General features: G+C 41.8%; 2 protein-coding genes across 3 annotated transcripts; one reads left to right on the top strand and one right to left on the bottom strand.

Moving 5' to 3' along the window:
* Positions 1-58: 58 nt before the first annotated feature.
* On the bottom strand, positions 59-3133 carry rhd (Rh blood group, D antigen). Its single transcript, XM_054613335.1, has 10 exons — positions 2960-3133; positions 2429-2615; positions 2077-2227; positions 1810-1957; positions 1477-1649; positions 1152-1289; positions 951-1078; positions 781-860; positions 409-482; positions 59-213 (listed from the first exon to the last, which is right to left on the bottom strand). Exons 1-10 carry the CDS (start codon positions 3108-3110, stop codon positions 187-189), a joined length of 1257 nt encoding a protein of 418 aa, XP_054469310.1. The 5' UTR covers positions 3111-3133; the 3' UTR covers positions 59-186.
* A 1085-nt stretch (positions 3134-4218) lies between these two features.
* maco1b (macoilin 1b) lies at positions 4219-16983 on the top strand. 2 transcript variants are annotated; one of them, XM_054613605.1, is made up of 11 exons: positions 4219-4521; positions 5761-5902; positions 7382-7508; positions 9685-9808; positions 10324-10502; positions 11130-11706; positions 12819-12977; positions 13328-13510; positions 13651-13771; positions 14326-14500; positions 14620-16983. In XM_054613605.1, the coding sequence occupies exons 1-11, from the start codon at positions 4442-4444 to the stop codon at positions 14820-14822; spliced, it is 2070 nt and encodes a 689-aa protein (XP_054469580.1). In that variant the 5' UTR covers positions 4219-4441; the 3' UTR covers positions 14823-16983. The 2 variants fall into 2 exon arrangements, with proteins under 2 accessions (XP_054469580.1, XP_054469579.1); XM_054613604.1 differs by having other exon boundaries at positions 11127-11706.

Here is a 16983-nt window from a genome sequence, read left to right as displayed (position 1 = left end):
TCCAGCTCGATTTTGATTTTAATTTTTGTATCCCAATCTTTCACACATAAAAAACATCTACTATTAATAACTACTTTACATGTAAGTAGGATAAACTGTATGAAATTCTATACATTGACATGAATGACCACCAAAAATAGTTTGTTCTTCCGGGATCACACTTGGTCCACTTCTTACTTCGTCCTCTTACTTGTGCACGATAAGATGGGGAAACTGCAAAACATGAAAATATTTTGGCCAGTGTTAATTTAAGATTTTACCTTTTCAAGTACGGCATAGCACAATACAATATCAAGTCCATTACTGTTTAGTATCATTGTCAATCTCTATAATTGATCTTTTCGAGCAGATATAGAATTATGTTCAGCTAGATATTTGATGTAAGAAGATGAAGTCTTTACTGCTTACCTCCCAAAAAGCCTGGTCATCAAAACATTTCTTGTCTTGAGGCGTTCTCCAGAATTTCCACTTGAGTAGGAGCCCTTCAAACAATGACATTAAAAAAAATTAGGAAAGCTTACAAATGGCAAGTCTATCTCATAATACAGTGTAGATATACACCTGTGGTTGTCAACCTGTTTATTGTTACACACTATAGAAAAGAGGTGACCTCTGCATTTCACTAAAATACTGAAAACCTAAAGTAATTTATGTGTTCGGTCACATTTCACTGCTGATTTCATTCTGTTGCGTCTGAATAATTAAGAATGGACCTTCTGTCTTCTAGATTGATTGTGCCAGACTGTAAATAATGGAAGCCTTACTAGAGAGGAGACTTACCTGTTATGATTCCCATGGACAGACTGAGAGTGATGGTGATGAGGAGAGTACAAATGTGAAATACAGCGAACCGGGTAGCCCTACGAAATAAAAGGACCAGTTAAACAGGGTGTTGCACCTTTTGTTTTTGTTTTTGCTGCGATGCAATCGAAAGACAGTTGCGTTCTTACGTTGTGGGATCATCACTGGCTTTGATCTGGAGGAGGAGATGTGCTAGCCATCCCAGTACACCAGGGAGTCCGTGTGTGCTCAGGACAGCACAGGTGTCATGGCACTCAAATGCAAGCAGCATGTGCATCTGGAAAATAAGGATTTATGATGAGCTGTTATGTACAGACTTTATTCCGTAAAGGGTACGTGGTGATCGTAACCTTGAGATATCGCATTCCAATGGTTGAGACAACAGCAGCGGTGAATCCGATTGTCATTGCTTCCCACGGCTGATGAACTGCTGACATGGAAACCCCAACAGCAACGCCACCAGCAAAGATGCATGACTGCAAATGGATCTGACAGAAGAGTTGAGAAATACGCCCCATTATAAAGTAGATCTTATTGGTAATAAGCTCACAGATTGATACGATTTTCTTTTGAGTCACGTGGTACTTAAACAGATAAAAAAAATCACTACAGCCAATTATGACTCTGTTTTTGGAAGAGCATCATGTGGTGTCAACATATCAAGTGTTACAATACCGGGCTGAGTTTTCCCTTGGGGCTGGAGAGCACAGACATAGCAGCTGCTGTTACAGCACTGACAGCCAGGGCCAGGTAGGTGCTGCACACGGCCCCCAGCTTCCTCCCAGGAGAGCCACTGTCCACAAGGACTGAATTAAAACTGGGCCAAAACATCCAGAGAAACACAGACCCTGGAGAACAGAGAACATCGGATTCAGATTCCTCTTTAGAGTGGATTCTTACACATGCAGGGTTTGATCTTAAATCTCCAGTTGAGCAATCCCATTTGCTAATCCAACCAACAAAACCCAATCTAGCAGCAACATCAGAAAAACAGAGCCTACGCCTTACCCAGCATGGAGAATAATCCTGTTTGGTGGTCAAACTTCTCTTTTTCAAATGGCTGCAGGGATCCTTTCCGAAACAGGAACCAGGTCAGCGTGAGTCCAAAGAAAGCGCCGAAGATGTGAAGCAGCATGATGCAGTTCACCGCCGGGACCTAGAGTAAGAAAACATCATACTAAGCAAATTTTCTACATACTGCATTATGTATGAAGGGAATGTACATGCCCTGAAGAACTGATGTAAAGGTGAAACCCACGGTTGAAAGTTGCTCACCTTTAGCAGAGTCTGGAGGACCCATTTATTCAGGACGAACCCTGACACCTCCAGCAGGGCGATGAGAACGAGTTGGACAAGGTTGGTCTTCCCCTGCACGGCTCCAATTGAAATGAGGGCAGAGGCTGCGCACATCTCAGCAACCACTAAGCTGTATCAAAACATTGACCATTGACTTAAAAAAATCAATTTATGAGTTTTATTGTTGTTTAATACATTAGGTGTATTTTTTTTTTTTTGCTATACAAGCTGTAGATACTGGGACAAATTGATTCAGTAGAGATCATTTGTTCAAACAGATGTGTGACAGAAAATTATAGTGGGAAAATGATTGCCTCAGCCGGTGACGTACCTTCTCAAATTTGCCCTGATCTTTCCACTGTAATACCAGGACTCAAATCCATTGAGTATGATAGCCCATTGGGTGGCCATGACGGCTACAAGGAGGTTAAATCCAGAGGCACTGAAACCATATCGCACTAGAAAAGTGCACAAGAAGCCAAAACCTAGAATCACCATCACATTCACATCCTGGAACTCTGCAAAAGAAAGGAAATAGTAAAGGCTTTAAAAAAACAACAACTGTCAGATACTTGAATCACAATAAAGTTCTATACTATAGTCATTCCAGTTTTTTTTTCAAAAGACAACCCAAGGCATCCTTTACTAAAGAACCAAAAACAGTTTGATCTTATCACTGCCTAACAACTGCCGCCCCTCCCCTTACTCATTGATTCTACTAATGTTTAGCTTTTAAAAGAACCAAAATAAGTTCAAAATGATGTTTCATTGATGAGTTATTCACCTTTCAACCCCCATTGTCTCACCACCTGACCCCCTTTACAATCTAACTACTTATGCCAATCTAACTACTTATGCCTACCTGGGTAAAAGCTGCTGAAAGTAGTCCCATCTGCTTTTGTACTGCTGTCGATCTCAACGTAAAGGGCAAAAATGACGATGAAGCCTGTCTGCAGAAAAATAAGCAAAGGTGCCAGACGGGATCGCAGACTCGGTGCGTACTGAGGAGCCATTGGAGACGTTCCCTGCGCACTTCTCCTCCAACTGATGCAGCGCTTCGAGCAGGGCGCCACCCAAAACACATGCACATCTTTTCGTATTCATCAGCTGCTTGGCACAAACTCGTCATTCTTGGCTGACTCATTTTGCCTGATATCAGTCAGTATCGTTAACATTTTACAACTCGGTGGAGTGGGTTGATTCAAAGGCCTCGACCCAGTTAATGACTGGTCATCAGGGACATTTATTTCGATGCTTAAGGAAAAACTCTTTAGTCATATCAGCCAGACAGCAACAATGCAGCCCCTTAAAACAACACAAATGAAGCACTCTTTCCATGAAGAGGGCCAGAATAAAATGCAGCATTATAAGCCTTTAATAGTAGGCTACCATATTTAGACAACATCTAGACAGTAAGCATTAACTGGCTAATTGAATATACTCAAGAAGTACTACCCTGAGCCTTCCACTTAGCACTTATTGTATTCGTATTAGTTTGTTGCACTTATTGTATTCGTATTAGTTTGTTTCTGCACTGTTTAGTTTAGTTTAGTTTAGTTTAGTTTAGTTTATTTGCACAATTGAAAAATATAAAAAACATTATTAATAAATTATATTACAGTACAGGAAGAGGCAGAAAGCCCACTGGGCTTATTTGAAGCCTCCACCTATATAATATTTAAAAAAATCACAATACTATAACGAATACAAAAAGAAAATACATATGGTATGAAATATTGTTGAAAAAGCATTTTTACAAGATATGATTTATAATAAAAATACATTATAAACAACAAGAAAACAAAGGAAAAAAAATGCAATTGTACTTTTGCTCTGGTTTATGCTCTTAGATGCTTGTTTAAGAAAGGAGATGCACTTATGACTTCTGGTGACTAGTAGTTCTCTTGAACACCTATGTTGAATACACTTATTGTAAGTCTCTTTGGATAAAAGCGTCTGCTAAATGACTGTAATGTAATGTAATGTAATAGTTTCTGTTAATAATAAAGCAAAGGCAAAACCCGCCCCCGCGATGCGCTCATTGGTCAATCAGCGATGACCGATTGCTAAACAGACATCTGATTGGTCCGACGTGATGACGTTGCACAGGCAGCGTCTGCGTCACCGCGCTGGCTGTGCTGTCGTACTGAGTCTGCGCTGACAGCAGAGGAGGAGGTCCCGAGCAGAGAGTGCTTTATTTATTTCTTTGTTTGCAGCGGGGGGATAATAACAACACAGACACACACAGCAGGCTCTTCATGTATCACATCTGTCCGCACACACACACACCAACACTGGATAACACTGCAGTGGTTGCTCGAGGGCCAAAGCCAAGGGGGGGAGGATGAAGCGGCGCAATGCGGACTGCAGCAAGCTCCGACGGCCGGCGAAACGGAACCGGATCACCGAGGGCATCTACGGCAGGTAACCCACGAGGAGCCCGGCGGAGGGCTGCTCCCCACGGGGGCACTGAGCCGGGGCGACGCGTCCCCACGGCCCCGCGGACACCACAGGACCAGCCTGTTAGCCCAGCTAGCCTAGCTCAGTGTGTGTTGTGGGTGTGTATTAGCAGGCTGCGTTAGCGGCTAAGCTAGCCGCAGCGCTAGGCCCCAAACACAGCCTGTTTTGATGCATGTCACCAGGTGTCTCTCCTGGCCACGGGGCTGTGTGGATAGGATGTATTTATGGGGTTATTAAATCCACTGTTCAACCACGTTGGTTCACACATGCTTAGCTTGTGTTGGCTTGTGTTAGCTAGCCAACACAACACACCAGCTTTGTCTGGTTGTTTCTAACCTCACCAGGGTGTAAACATGAGTGGACTGCAGTCTGACTTCAAAGCTGTCCTTCACAGTCACACCTGACAGGTAACAGTTGTGACTTCCCCTGATGGACCAAACGTTAAAGGTCCCTGGTTTCACACGTGGCATCCAGACCTGTAGAGATTTGGGGCAGTTCTTTGAATTATTGAGCAGCAAACACCCCTGCTGTGAGGTCAGAGGACACCCCTGCTGTGTCACTTTCTGGGTCTCAGTGTTCTAACAAGAAGAAATCCAATGTATCTATGATGTTTAACTTGAGTGGAATGATGTCACTAAGAAAAAACCAAAACATGAACACATTCTGTGAGTAAATGTAATGCCCACAAAAGTATTTACTGAGTTCAGCATGGGTTGCCAAGTCCAAATATTCAAAGCTTAATCACAGAAGCACACGTCGAGTAACTACATGGACCTTTTCAAGAATGTCTTAACGAGTCTCTTACATTTCCGTGAACTTGTTCTGTATGTATGCAGTTACATTTTCTAACATCAGCCTCTTATAATAAGTGCAATGCACACAGGCATTTCATCTGTCAGCAACAGGCGCCAGACATGCAACCTTCACTTGATTCACACACACACACACACACACACACACACACACACACACACACACACACACACACACACACACACTTACATTAAAGCAGAATCTCGTTCAATGCATTGACTTAGTGATGATTTGCCACATATTTACTGTTAAATATGTTCTGGCTAAATATGACTCCCATTCGTGTTAACAAAAAAATCCCATTGCCGATGTAAAGTACACTCTTCGATGTTGTAGTGTATTTGTGTTCCGAAACATTTCATGTGATCCAATGTTTCTTATCATTTTCAGTACCTTCCTATACCTGAAGTTCCTGGTGGTGTGGGCACTGGTGCTGCTGGCAGACTTTGTACTCGAGTTCAGGTTTGAGTACCTCTGGCCATTCTGGCTCTTCATCCGGAGTGTATACGACTCCTTTAGATACCAGGGGCTGGTGAGTGGCTGTGTGTTTTTTTTGTAATTCTTTTTATTATGATTTCATAAAGGTCAAGAAAGAGCATAGACATTATTTTTTTTTTAAAATTTTTATGCTGTTCAACACTCAAGTTATAGATGTTTCACGTAAACATGCAAGTACAGAAGTGCTATAAATATGGACTTAAATTATCAGCACCATAGTGCTGCTGTCACAGTCACTGCATTTTCATGTGAATTTAAGTAACCAAGTCATTGTTGCCCTTCTGCGGTAACATGATTTCTTAATGTCACGTTAACAAGAAGCGTTTAACAGAAGCGGTTCACAGAAGCTACATAGCAGTGTGGTGAGATAAAAGGAAACATTCATACCCCAAGTGGAGCTACTTTGTATCCAAAGTATAGGATCCAAAATCAGGCTAAACCTGAAAGATAAAAAAGGCCTACCAATGTTTGTCAATTGCTACAAGTATTTATTCGTAAAATACAGACACCTGCAAACAGTGTCTCACACTACACAATCTGTAGTTTCACTGCATTATCTGTCAAAATGCTTCCATCTAAATGTAAATGACTTATTGCCGTAGCATTATGTAACAGATATGAAATGAACATATGTAAGCTTTGATTCAAAGATGTCTTGTCCTATCTGATTTCTCCCAATAATGTGACTTCTTGCATGCACGTAGGCCTAAACATAATCAGTGGTAGTGATAGTGTAGACTCAGGACTCTGACTGTATCCCCTCAGAGCCATAGAATAACCCACAAGATTGTAACATTGCTTCTGAGACAGCCAATCCCAAACAAAAGGCAAAGGTACGACTTGAATTCACCAGGGATGAATTAACAGGAAAGAGCAGCTGTAAATATTTTAGGCAGAGCCTGCTGGTGCAGGTGTACAATGGACAGCACATTTCAGATCAGATCATGCGTGTACAGTAGGGCTCTTTCCTGTCTTTACCGTGTTTGCTGCCTCATAGCATCAGAACTCTAATCTGACCGATCTGATCAGGCACGCAGGTCATTGGTGTTCCTGTTATCTATATTTAGTATGCTAATGTTAAACTATCATAGTTTCAATTTGCAGTGGGTCCATTATTGATGCTGTACAGCTTGTTCTCATTGAAATGCATTGTGTAGGTGTTTGTTTGTTGGTGTGTCTGTTTCTCACAGATATGCGGAAAAAGAGAAACAAAAATGTAATATACGCAGACCATTCATGGTGATATAATTCAATAATGTGGTATAGTTTTTAATCACCCTGACTTAGATCACTCCCATTATAATGGATGGAAGATATGGTAGCCAACCCTTCTGTGAACTGATGTCTAACATCTTAAGGCTGGTTGTTACCCTGGAAACATTTTTCTTTTCAAGGCAATGTTTTAGGTTGTATGCATGAAACATGAATGGGTACAAACAACAACCTGCATTTTTCCTTGCTGCATATATTTCTGGTTTATCATTATCATAACCACGTCTCATCTCTCCTACAGGCCTTCTCAGTATTCTTTGTGTGTGTGGCGTTTACCTCGGACATCATTTGCCTCCTATTCATCCCAGTGCAATGGCTGTTCTTCGCTGCCAGTACTTATGTATGGGTGCAGTATGTTTGGCACACAGGTAAGGCCCTCCAATGCTTAGGTGTCTTGATATTTGTTAGTATTAACACTGGATAATGCCTGTGATTAACTTGGCTTCTGCTCCAACAACGGTCTCATTTGTCTCTACATTAGTTCTGTTTAACAATGCAAAAAAGCAATACAAAGAAGAAGGAAGGAAGTTCTGTGTATATTCAAGATGGTCTATTAAGATAGATAATTCTGTTAAGTAATAGACCACACACATTGTTAGAACTTGCTATATTTAGTGTTGTTGTTGTTCCACTTATTGTTTCGGGGAAAACCACTTGTGAAAAGTGTTGTGCAGTTATGTTATTTACAAAGAGACTTGCTTCTTAGAATTTTGCATGGTGTGTAAGTGAGCTGCACTCTGCGGATTAGTTGTCCGTCTGATTTAGCCGTATGCCCCTGCGTTGACTGAAGGCTGGGTGTCAGATGGAAGTCCTAGTGCCAGTTGGGGGAGGGAGCAACACAGAGTGGTTCCCAGTCACTTTCTGACCCCTCCAGAAAGTGATATTCAATGTCGTATTAATATCTCTTAGCACTCCTCAGCCTGTCGGTGAAAATGTCTTTCCGTTTATTGCAGCCAGGGAGACTATGGGTAGTGTCTGTGTCCTTACCATCCAGTGTGTTCAGAGGTAATGGTGCTACCATAAAGACTTATGAACGGTGTAGAGAAGTTAAAGGTTTGCTTTAGAATGATGGTCTACACAGGCCTGTGTTGATCAGGGGTGGGCCTGAAAGAGGCGTACGCCCCTCCCCTCGCAAAAGTTGTGATCTATAAAATACAAACTTGACGGGAGAATGTGCACACCTGTATAGAATAGCTGAGCCATGCCTACTAACATTTTGGAGACACAGGGAATTGGCGACGCGGTTGAGGTGGTGAATTAAAGCTAGAATGCGGAAATGAACTATTAGCGGCATCATAAGACATAATCATGATTCTTCCCACACATTTAATTCATTTCACATCACTTATAGATCCTCTTTATCATAATCATTTAAACATTTAAACCATTTGTGCTTGTACTGGTGAGCTGAAACTACTCCATTACCACCTTTCAATTGTATAAGATATAAACCAACTCAAACCTGAAAATCAAATTTCGCTTAATATTTATCAGCGCTCTCTGCTCTCTATGATTTTAATCTTCATGAAGTACTTGTGAGTAAAATCACAGTGAATACAACTTTATTCATTTATTCAATTGGCACGGATGGAACTGATAAATCACACTGTACACAGACAAACTGGAAACGGCTATCCAAAGCAAGTACCAGAGCTCACTGCAGCAGAGGTGTAACCACGGTGACGGTCACACACCTTCTCCTGTTACCTCACCTGGCAAATCTTCACCACCTGCACATAAGGATTGTGTAAAGCAACGTTTAGATTTGACATGAAAAGGTTGATTTGGGATTTAGACAAATGTATTGCGCACTGGCAGGCAAGGTTTTATAAATCACAATCTTTTTTACCGTACGTTCATTTCCTCCTTCGTACTTACGAGTGGATCCTAAGAAGTGTTTAAGGAACGAGACCCCAGGTCTTTACTCTCCCGTGACAACAACAGTTGCTGTTTTATCGGAAGACATCTCACATTGTTGGCAAATTTCAGTACACTGGCGAGAGTGGTATTTTGGATGGCTGGACTATTCACCCTTAGACCGCAGACAAAAATATAAATCATATAAGACAACAAGCGCGATCTGCTAGATGTGATCAAGAGCACGGCATGGGCTCACAGCACGGGGATGACAGAGTCCATTAAGACCCTACAATGGCTGTGTTCTATAAAGTTTGTTTGGGACACTGAAATTGGTTGCCACATCATCTGGTGGTCAGCTGTTTTTGCTTGAAAGCAGGACTGAGTGTCCATTTTTCCTCAAAAGGTTTTCTGTGACATTGATATGCTCAGATGCGTTGTTGTAACACAGACGGACATTAAAGAGCTTTATCTGACTACACTATAAAATAGTGATTTAAGCAATGTTTAATGAAAGAATAAGTAAACAATGACCAAGCACTCAGTGCCAACTTTCCCAGTTTTTGGCACTCATTGCTATGGACGCAATGTCCATAGCAATGAGTGCCAAAAACTGCACTCAGGTAGTACTCATAGTGATGTTCAATGGCCATTTATAACATCTTTGTCCTGCATTTTGTTTTTCAGAGAGAGGTGTCTGTCTCCCCACAGTGTCTCTATGGATACTCTTTGTGTACATAGAGGCAGCCATCAGATTCAAAGACGTGAAGAATTTCCACGTGGACTTGTGTCGTCCTTTTGCTGCACACTGGTGAGCCACTGTTCCTGTTTTAACCAGCTAGAACGCTGTCCTTGACAGGCACGTTACGACTGAAAGGCATGTCAGCATGGTGGAGAGGAATAATGTGGAGACAGCATTACATTTACTAATCAGAACTTTCACACCGCTTCATTCATATCTTCATACTACATAAAGTCAATGATGTCACATGATTGATTATGTGGTGGGCCTCATGCCTCTCTTTTTCTTACGTTTCCTAATTTTCATGATAAATCAGTTTAAGGCTCGTGCTTTATTGTACTAGTAGGAAGTGTGGAGACATTTGCTGTGCCATGGTCAAACACATTTTTTTTGCGCCACAGAAAACTGTATGTTTGCTTAAAGATTTCAATACCAGCAATGCTTTCATGGCTGGTAATAAAGAATTCTAAATAATTGATAACTCAAGTGTATTTTTGTAGTAGTGTTTATAGAATCGGTACTTTTTTGATATGTGACCCAACAGTAGACTTATACGAGTGTACTTCTTGTGTCCATCTCTATAGCATTGGCTACCCAGTGGTCACGCTGGGCTTCGGCTTCAAGAGCTACGTGAGCTATAAGATGCGCCTACGGAAGCAGAAGGAGGTACAGAAGGAGAATGAGTTTTACATGCAGCTTCTGCAACAGGCGCTGCCTCCAGAGCAACAGATGCTTCAGAGGCAAGAGCGAGAAGCAGAAGACGGTGAGATTCAAACACGTGTGTGTATATATATATATATATATATATATATATATATATATATATATATATATATGAATGAATGTATGTCAGGAAATGTGAAACTCACATACACCATCTACTAGGACTGAACAATAAAATCACATTATTTGATTCGTTAAACAATTTCCTCAAATTGGCATATAGTGGGGTTTTTTTTTTGTTTCATGTGATTTGACCCTGGAAATGGTACTTTTTTTTAGATCACAACTAGGCTTTTATCAAGTTTATGTTGGTTTGTCATGAATAAGATAAGATAATCCTTTATTAGTCCCGCAGCGGGGAAATTTGCAATGTTGTCCAACGTACATTTGCAGCATTTCCCTCCCTAGCCAAAGTCTGTGGTTGAAGATGTACCTGCCCAGCAGTTTAAACAAACACACCATGCACATAATGATCAAGAGGCTCTGCTCATTGGGTTTGATTAGGCAAAGATTTGAATGGAGCTCGTAGAGCAAGGCATTAGTGGAATTAATTTTCATAATTGCAGCCAGCAAAGGATTTTTCATTGGCCAACTAATCCAAAAAAAAGTCATGATTCATAAATAATATGTATACCCTTCACTTCCCTCTTTATTCACACATCAGCAGCAGCAGCAGCAGCAGCTAAAGGAATATCTGAAGTAGACACACCTCCAGTGTCACAGAATGGCGCCCCAGCCAATAAAAAGACATCGGCATCACTGCCGGAGTTAGAGTATAGGGAAAAAGGGAAAGAAGGAAGGGGCGGCGGGGAGGCTAAAAAGCAGCACAACAGCAACAGCATCCTGCCATCATCAACGGACTCTAAACTCCAAGAGATGGAGTATATGGAGAACCATATGAACAACAAGAGACTGACCACAGAGCTGGGCAGCACAGAGAACCTGTTGCTCAAAGAGGACAACAATTCCTCTTGCTCCTCCTCGTCCTCGTCCTCCTCCAAAAACTACAAAAATGCGAGCAGCAACGCCGCGACGCTCAACTCCTCGCCCCGCGGCCACAGTGCTACCAACGGTAGCGTGCCCTCCTCTGCACCACCACCATCATCATCCTCCTCTTCCTCTGGGAAGAACGAGAAGAAGCACAAGTTAGCGGTGGGGAAGGGGACAACGGGTGGCTCCCACAGGGATCCCACAGACAACTGCATCCCCAACAACCAGCTGAGTAAGCCAGAAGCACTTGTTAGGTAAGAAGGGCATTATTTCCCTTGATCCTGATACAGATATCACGACAAATACAATCATATTCTTTATTGATTCCCCCCCCATGTAATACAGTTGCAGTGTGCACACTTAAACCCGACCTACATTGCATTTCGTAAAGTATTCCAAATCTTTCACAACTGAAGAGCACTGCATTAGGAAAATACAGCCTGCATCATAGGCTGACGTTTGATCGTTTCTTATAATGTTTTGTAGTGTCATATAGCCTTATGGTATTTAGTATAATATCTCTGGTCAACAGTGTCACTGTAGATCTGTTTTGGCATAAAAGCTGTGAACGGGGTTTGGGCAACCTCTCATCTCCAGCACAAACAGAATACTAAAGTTCAAAGCCTTTCATCTTATAGCAGAAATTTCATGGCATGAGATGTGCTTTTTGGGTTTGGATAGCTTGCTGCTTTACTCTGGCAAATCATTACCTGAAACTCTTTGGCAGCCTTGGTTTTTTTTATTTTTATGTATTGATTGTTATGCTTCACTCACAAAACTAAATGGTTCCGGTCTTTTTTTATGGAGTGCACCAGGTTGCCTAGCCTAAACAGATCCATCAAAAATGTCCTGAATCATGCTCTATTCTGATCAGTTTGATCACTGAATTGTCAATTTGACTCACAGGCACAACAACTAGAATTTTTATTTAATAACAGATCATGTTTTAAGGGAGTCTTCTCTCAAGGCTCTCACAAATAATGCAGACAGTTTGACTAGGACTTAGGATATTCTGTCCTCCTAGTGGTAGACATGAAAATGGTTATGAAGCTTTCTTTTCCCACTTTCAATTCAGAATGTAGGCCAACACCATTTATGCAACACTGAGAAGCATACAGCAAATGTGTAGTTTTCGTGGTTATTTTATTTATAAACCTGTATAGATTGAATATGAACCTGCTTTGGCTGCAGCAATAATTAATACATGGTTGGACCATTAGGCCACAATATCTGGATTGATGTATCCTCAACAGCCTACATGTGTTGATGTACTGTTTATGAAACTTCAGTATATAAATCATGTTGAATGCCATAGAAGCAGCATGTCAATGTGCCTCTCCTCTGTTCCCTCTTCCACCCGGGACAGATTGGAGCAGGATGTTAAAAAGTTGAAGGCGGACCTGCAGGCCAGCCGGCAGGTTGAGCAGGACCTGCGCAGCCAGATAGGCTCGCTGGGCAGCGCTGAGCGCACCATACGCACTGAGCTGGGCCAACTGCGCCAGGAGAATGAGCTGCTGCAGAACAAGTGAGTGGGGCTTGTATTCGTTGTATTAAAGAAAAGTCACACTGGTGATCCTTTTTTGATTTTGGATCACTAATAACTGGGACATCGGGATGCTCAAGGCTGTAGAGAGAGATATAATATAACTTTAAACACAAGTGCATTTTTAACTTGGACATGTCTGCTAGAGAAGTTCCTCAGAGTGGGGAAGGCTTTTTTTTTTTTTTTTTTTTTTTTTTAAATCACCATTTGTATGGACTGCTCAAATAAAAAGTCATGGATACATACAGCCATGGTAAGAAATACTGATCCTGACACCCTGTATTTACTTGTTCATTTGCCGTTTTATCCCATGTGTGTCCGTGCACTTGCAGGCTCCATAATGCTGTGCAGGCAAAGCAAAAGGACAAACAGTCAGTGGGCCAACTGGAGAAGAGGCTCAAAGCAGAGCAGGAGGCTCGAGCCAACGCCGAGAAACAGCTCGCAGACGAAAAGAAGCGAAAGAAGTTAGAGGAGGCGACAGCAGCCAGAGCCGTAGCACTAGCAGCAGCATCCAGGTAGGTGCACATCTGACATACATTTGAAATGTAGTTTTCCATAAACATTTGACCTCTGACTTGTTGCTTGTTTCTTTAAGCTGTCATCTGTTTATTATAATAAAGCCAATATAAATTTTTTTTTTTACCCCGTTTTTCAGAGGGGAGTGCACAGACACGCTGCGGCGGCGAATCACTGAATTAGAAACAGAGTGTAAGAAGCTAACAATGGACATCAAGCTAAAGGAGGACCAGATCAGAGAGCTTGAATTGAAAGTTCAGGTAAGGTTATATTTTTATAAAATAAATGTAAGTGTTTATATGAACGGTCAGCATCAGGTGCAGTAACGTTTTTCAATTATTATTGTGTTTTAATGCACTTGTTTCTTTGTTCATTTGGTCACGTGTAGTGCTTTTTGTTTGGTGCAGTAGTGGGGTTACACTTTATTCAGAAGCTCTTTGCTTCTGCTCAGCAATTCATGAACGTTTGGATTCCTGGAACCTATCGCAGTCTTGTGTAGATCGCCAGTTCTGCTTTTGTCGGTGCATCAAGTAGCTAGTGAGAAAGTTCCCAAAAGTGTGAAAAAGCTTCACAAAAGACAGAAGTGATGGAGCATTTCTCAGAGGCCTGTCCCATTTCTAGGGCCCCAGAGCAAGCTAATACCAGGGATTCTTCATCATTCGTTTTTCATGCAGCACTGAATGAAATTCTGCACACATCAGTTATAAAAATGAATCAAATTTGCTCTGTCCCTTTGCTGTCACCAGTTTGCTAAAGCATCCAAACACAGACTCTGACTTTAACATAACTGTATCTGTTCTCTTTCATCTCGCAGGAGCTTCATAAATATAAGGAGAATGAAAAAGACACAGAGGTGCTGATGTCGGCGCTGTCAGCCATGCAGGACAAGACCCAGCACCTGGAGAACAGTCTGAGTGCAGAGACCAGGATCAAACTGGACCTCTTCTCTGCGCTGGGAGACGCCAAGAGACAGCTGGAGATTGCACAAGGTCAGACTGATATCCGTGCTCCCAATATTTATTCACACGTGATACTTTGAAAATACGGTTCAATCCCAAAAAAACCTGTGTATGTGTGCTCATACCGACCTGTTTGTGTCTGATTTCAGGTCAGATCCTGCAGAAGGACCAGGAGATAAAAGATCTGAAGCAGAAGATAGCCGAAGTGATGGCCGTCATGCCCAGCATCTCCTACACAGCCGACACCAGCAACATGTCCCCCGTGGCCCCCCACTACTCCTCCAAGTTCATGGACACCAATCCCTCCGGCCTAGACCCCAACGCCTCCGTTTACCAGCCACTCAAAAAGTGAACGCTTCGTCCCGCCCTCTCCAGCCTCCATCCTCCCGGCATTTTTATTTAAAATTTTTTCCTGCAGACCCAACACCTTCCAATCTGCTCGGCACGTTGGCTGCTGAGAACGTTGTTTTTCTCTGGTTTTTATTTTTTCTCCTTTGCCAGGTCAGAAGGATGTTGTATTGTGTGACTGTTATTTGTTGTAGTTAAAACAAAAGACAAAAAAAACTTTAAACGGACATCACATGTCAACTAGGAAGTTGCAGTTTTTTTTTTTTCTTCTCTTAAGTGTCTAGTGAAACCTCACAGATTCGGGTGTGTATCTTCATCTCAAGGGTGTTGCTCTCCCTTACCACCACCAATGCAACCATCTGCAATCCAGTTACCTGCTCTATGGCTCCTGGGGAATAGCTTCATTCTTATTTAAGCTTGATTTATTCTTTTTGCCTCCTATACCTTGGAAAACAGAGTTCTCTTTTTATCATACAGTCATACAGCCTGACTTGTATCTAAATTTCTTTGACAGATTATTTTCTCCCAAGATAGTATGGCGACATCTGTACAACCTGAGGAATGTAGTGCAAAGCTGGCACAGACTCTCACCCTTGTTACGTAATTTTTTTTTTTTTTTAAGGCACCGAATGAACCCTGCTCTCGGCTGCTTTGGGGGTACGGTGGTAAATATTTTTTTTGAAAGTGTATTGTGTGGTTCTATTTGTTCACTCTTTAAGATTCAAGTGTTGATTTCAACAGGCTGGAAGTGTTGATTTGCAACAAGTTGGAAAAGATATCGTGTTATAAGCAGAAACATAGACCTTAAAAGGATATGAACCAAAGCAGCTCCTAATTTTCAGCTTCAGTTTGGTTTCTTCCCCCGCCGAGTTTTTGAGTTGAGGAAATAGTGCAGTAACAGAAGCGTGTGTGTATTCAGTACTCGGTAAAGACTTTCATTGGTTGTCGTGATCACAGTGCCTTCAGTTGAGGACATAAAGTGAGTAATGAGATACGGCCCAACCCTTATAAATTAGTTGTGAAACATCTGGCTAAGCTGGAAAGGATAAGAATTTGACCTCGCCTAGTATACAGGGACAAAGTTGCCTTCAGGTGCTGATTTTGGGCTCCCTACTAACTACCAAACTGGTAGGGAAGCTGATCCATCGCGTCCACTTGAGGGCAGCTTTGCTCCTTACTTAAGTCACATTTAAGGGATATATTAGACTGCACTTAATTAATTATACTCCCGTTTGCCTGTTCAGTATGGGGACATGATGTTAGCCACCACAGAGTCTACCATTTACAGGATTCCAGCTCGTCACATGTCCACCCACAGAAGCTCATCTCTACTGCTGTTAAACCCCAAATCCCTCGGTTTAGCTGCTGCCCCCTTTTTATTCTTTTTGATTTCACAATTTAAAGTTGCACTGTAGGAAACACTTGCTGTTGGAAAGGGAAAACTGTAAAGATGGACTGTGCAATGAAAACAAAGCTTTGGAAATGCCAACTTTTAATATGGCTGATTCATGATTTTTACTTAATTGATCCTCCACTTCAGTTCGTGTGCCAAGACTGGGAATGCTAGTTTCTCTAGTAAAGTGTTCAAGAATGTACTGCAAATACATTGGCTGATGTGTTTTTCAAAAATACCCAGTTGAATATCACTTCATGAAAGTTTCTGTTAAGCAGGTAGAGAAAGCGGTCACCTGTTTGTAGTAGACTGTGTAGTTAAAAGTAAGGGACTAGAAAGTCACATTTCTTTTTTTGTGAATGTTACAGTATTTGCAACTGTTGGGGAAGTGGCTGTTTTTAAAGCAGTTTTCCTTCCTCCTGTTTCTGGTAGTATTGTTCTTTTCCTGCAGGGAGAAAAATCGCTTAAGTCTGATGTGGTTTCACCATCATCTGAAATGGTCATCGTTGTGCGTGTGGTTTTCACCAGCTGTATATGGAGACGCTTTTTTTCCCCGCTCAGATTGCTTTCATTGGCTCCTGAGGGGAAAAAGAAATGTTGTGAAATTACAGTTTAGTCAGTTGTTTGCTCAACTGATTGTTGAGAGTAGAGAGAAGTGTTTTGTTGGTTTTTTTGTTTTCTATGCCCACAGTCACTGCTCTGTTCTCCCCAGGTCTGACCTTGGCTGTGCTCTCGCTCTGTGAGGTTTACAAGGAATAAAACATTTTTTTCT

This window comes from Anoplopoma fimbria, chromosome 15 (assembly GCF_027596085.1).
Source record: "Anoplopoma fimbria isolate UVic2021 breed Golden Eagle Sablefish chromosome 15, Afim_UVic_2022, whole genome shotgun sequence".
NCBI lineage: Eukaryota > Metazoa > Chordata > Actinopteri > Perciformes > Anoplopomatidae > Anoplopoma > Anoplopoma fimbria.
This window is presented reverse-complemented; position numbering and strand designations above follow the sequence as displayed.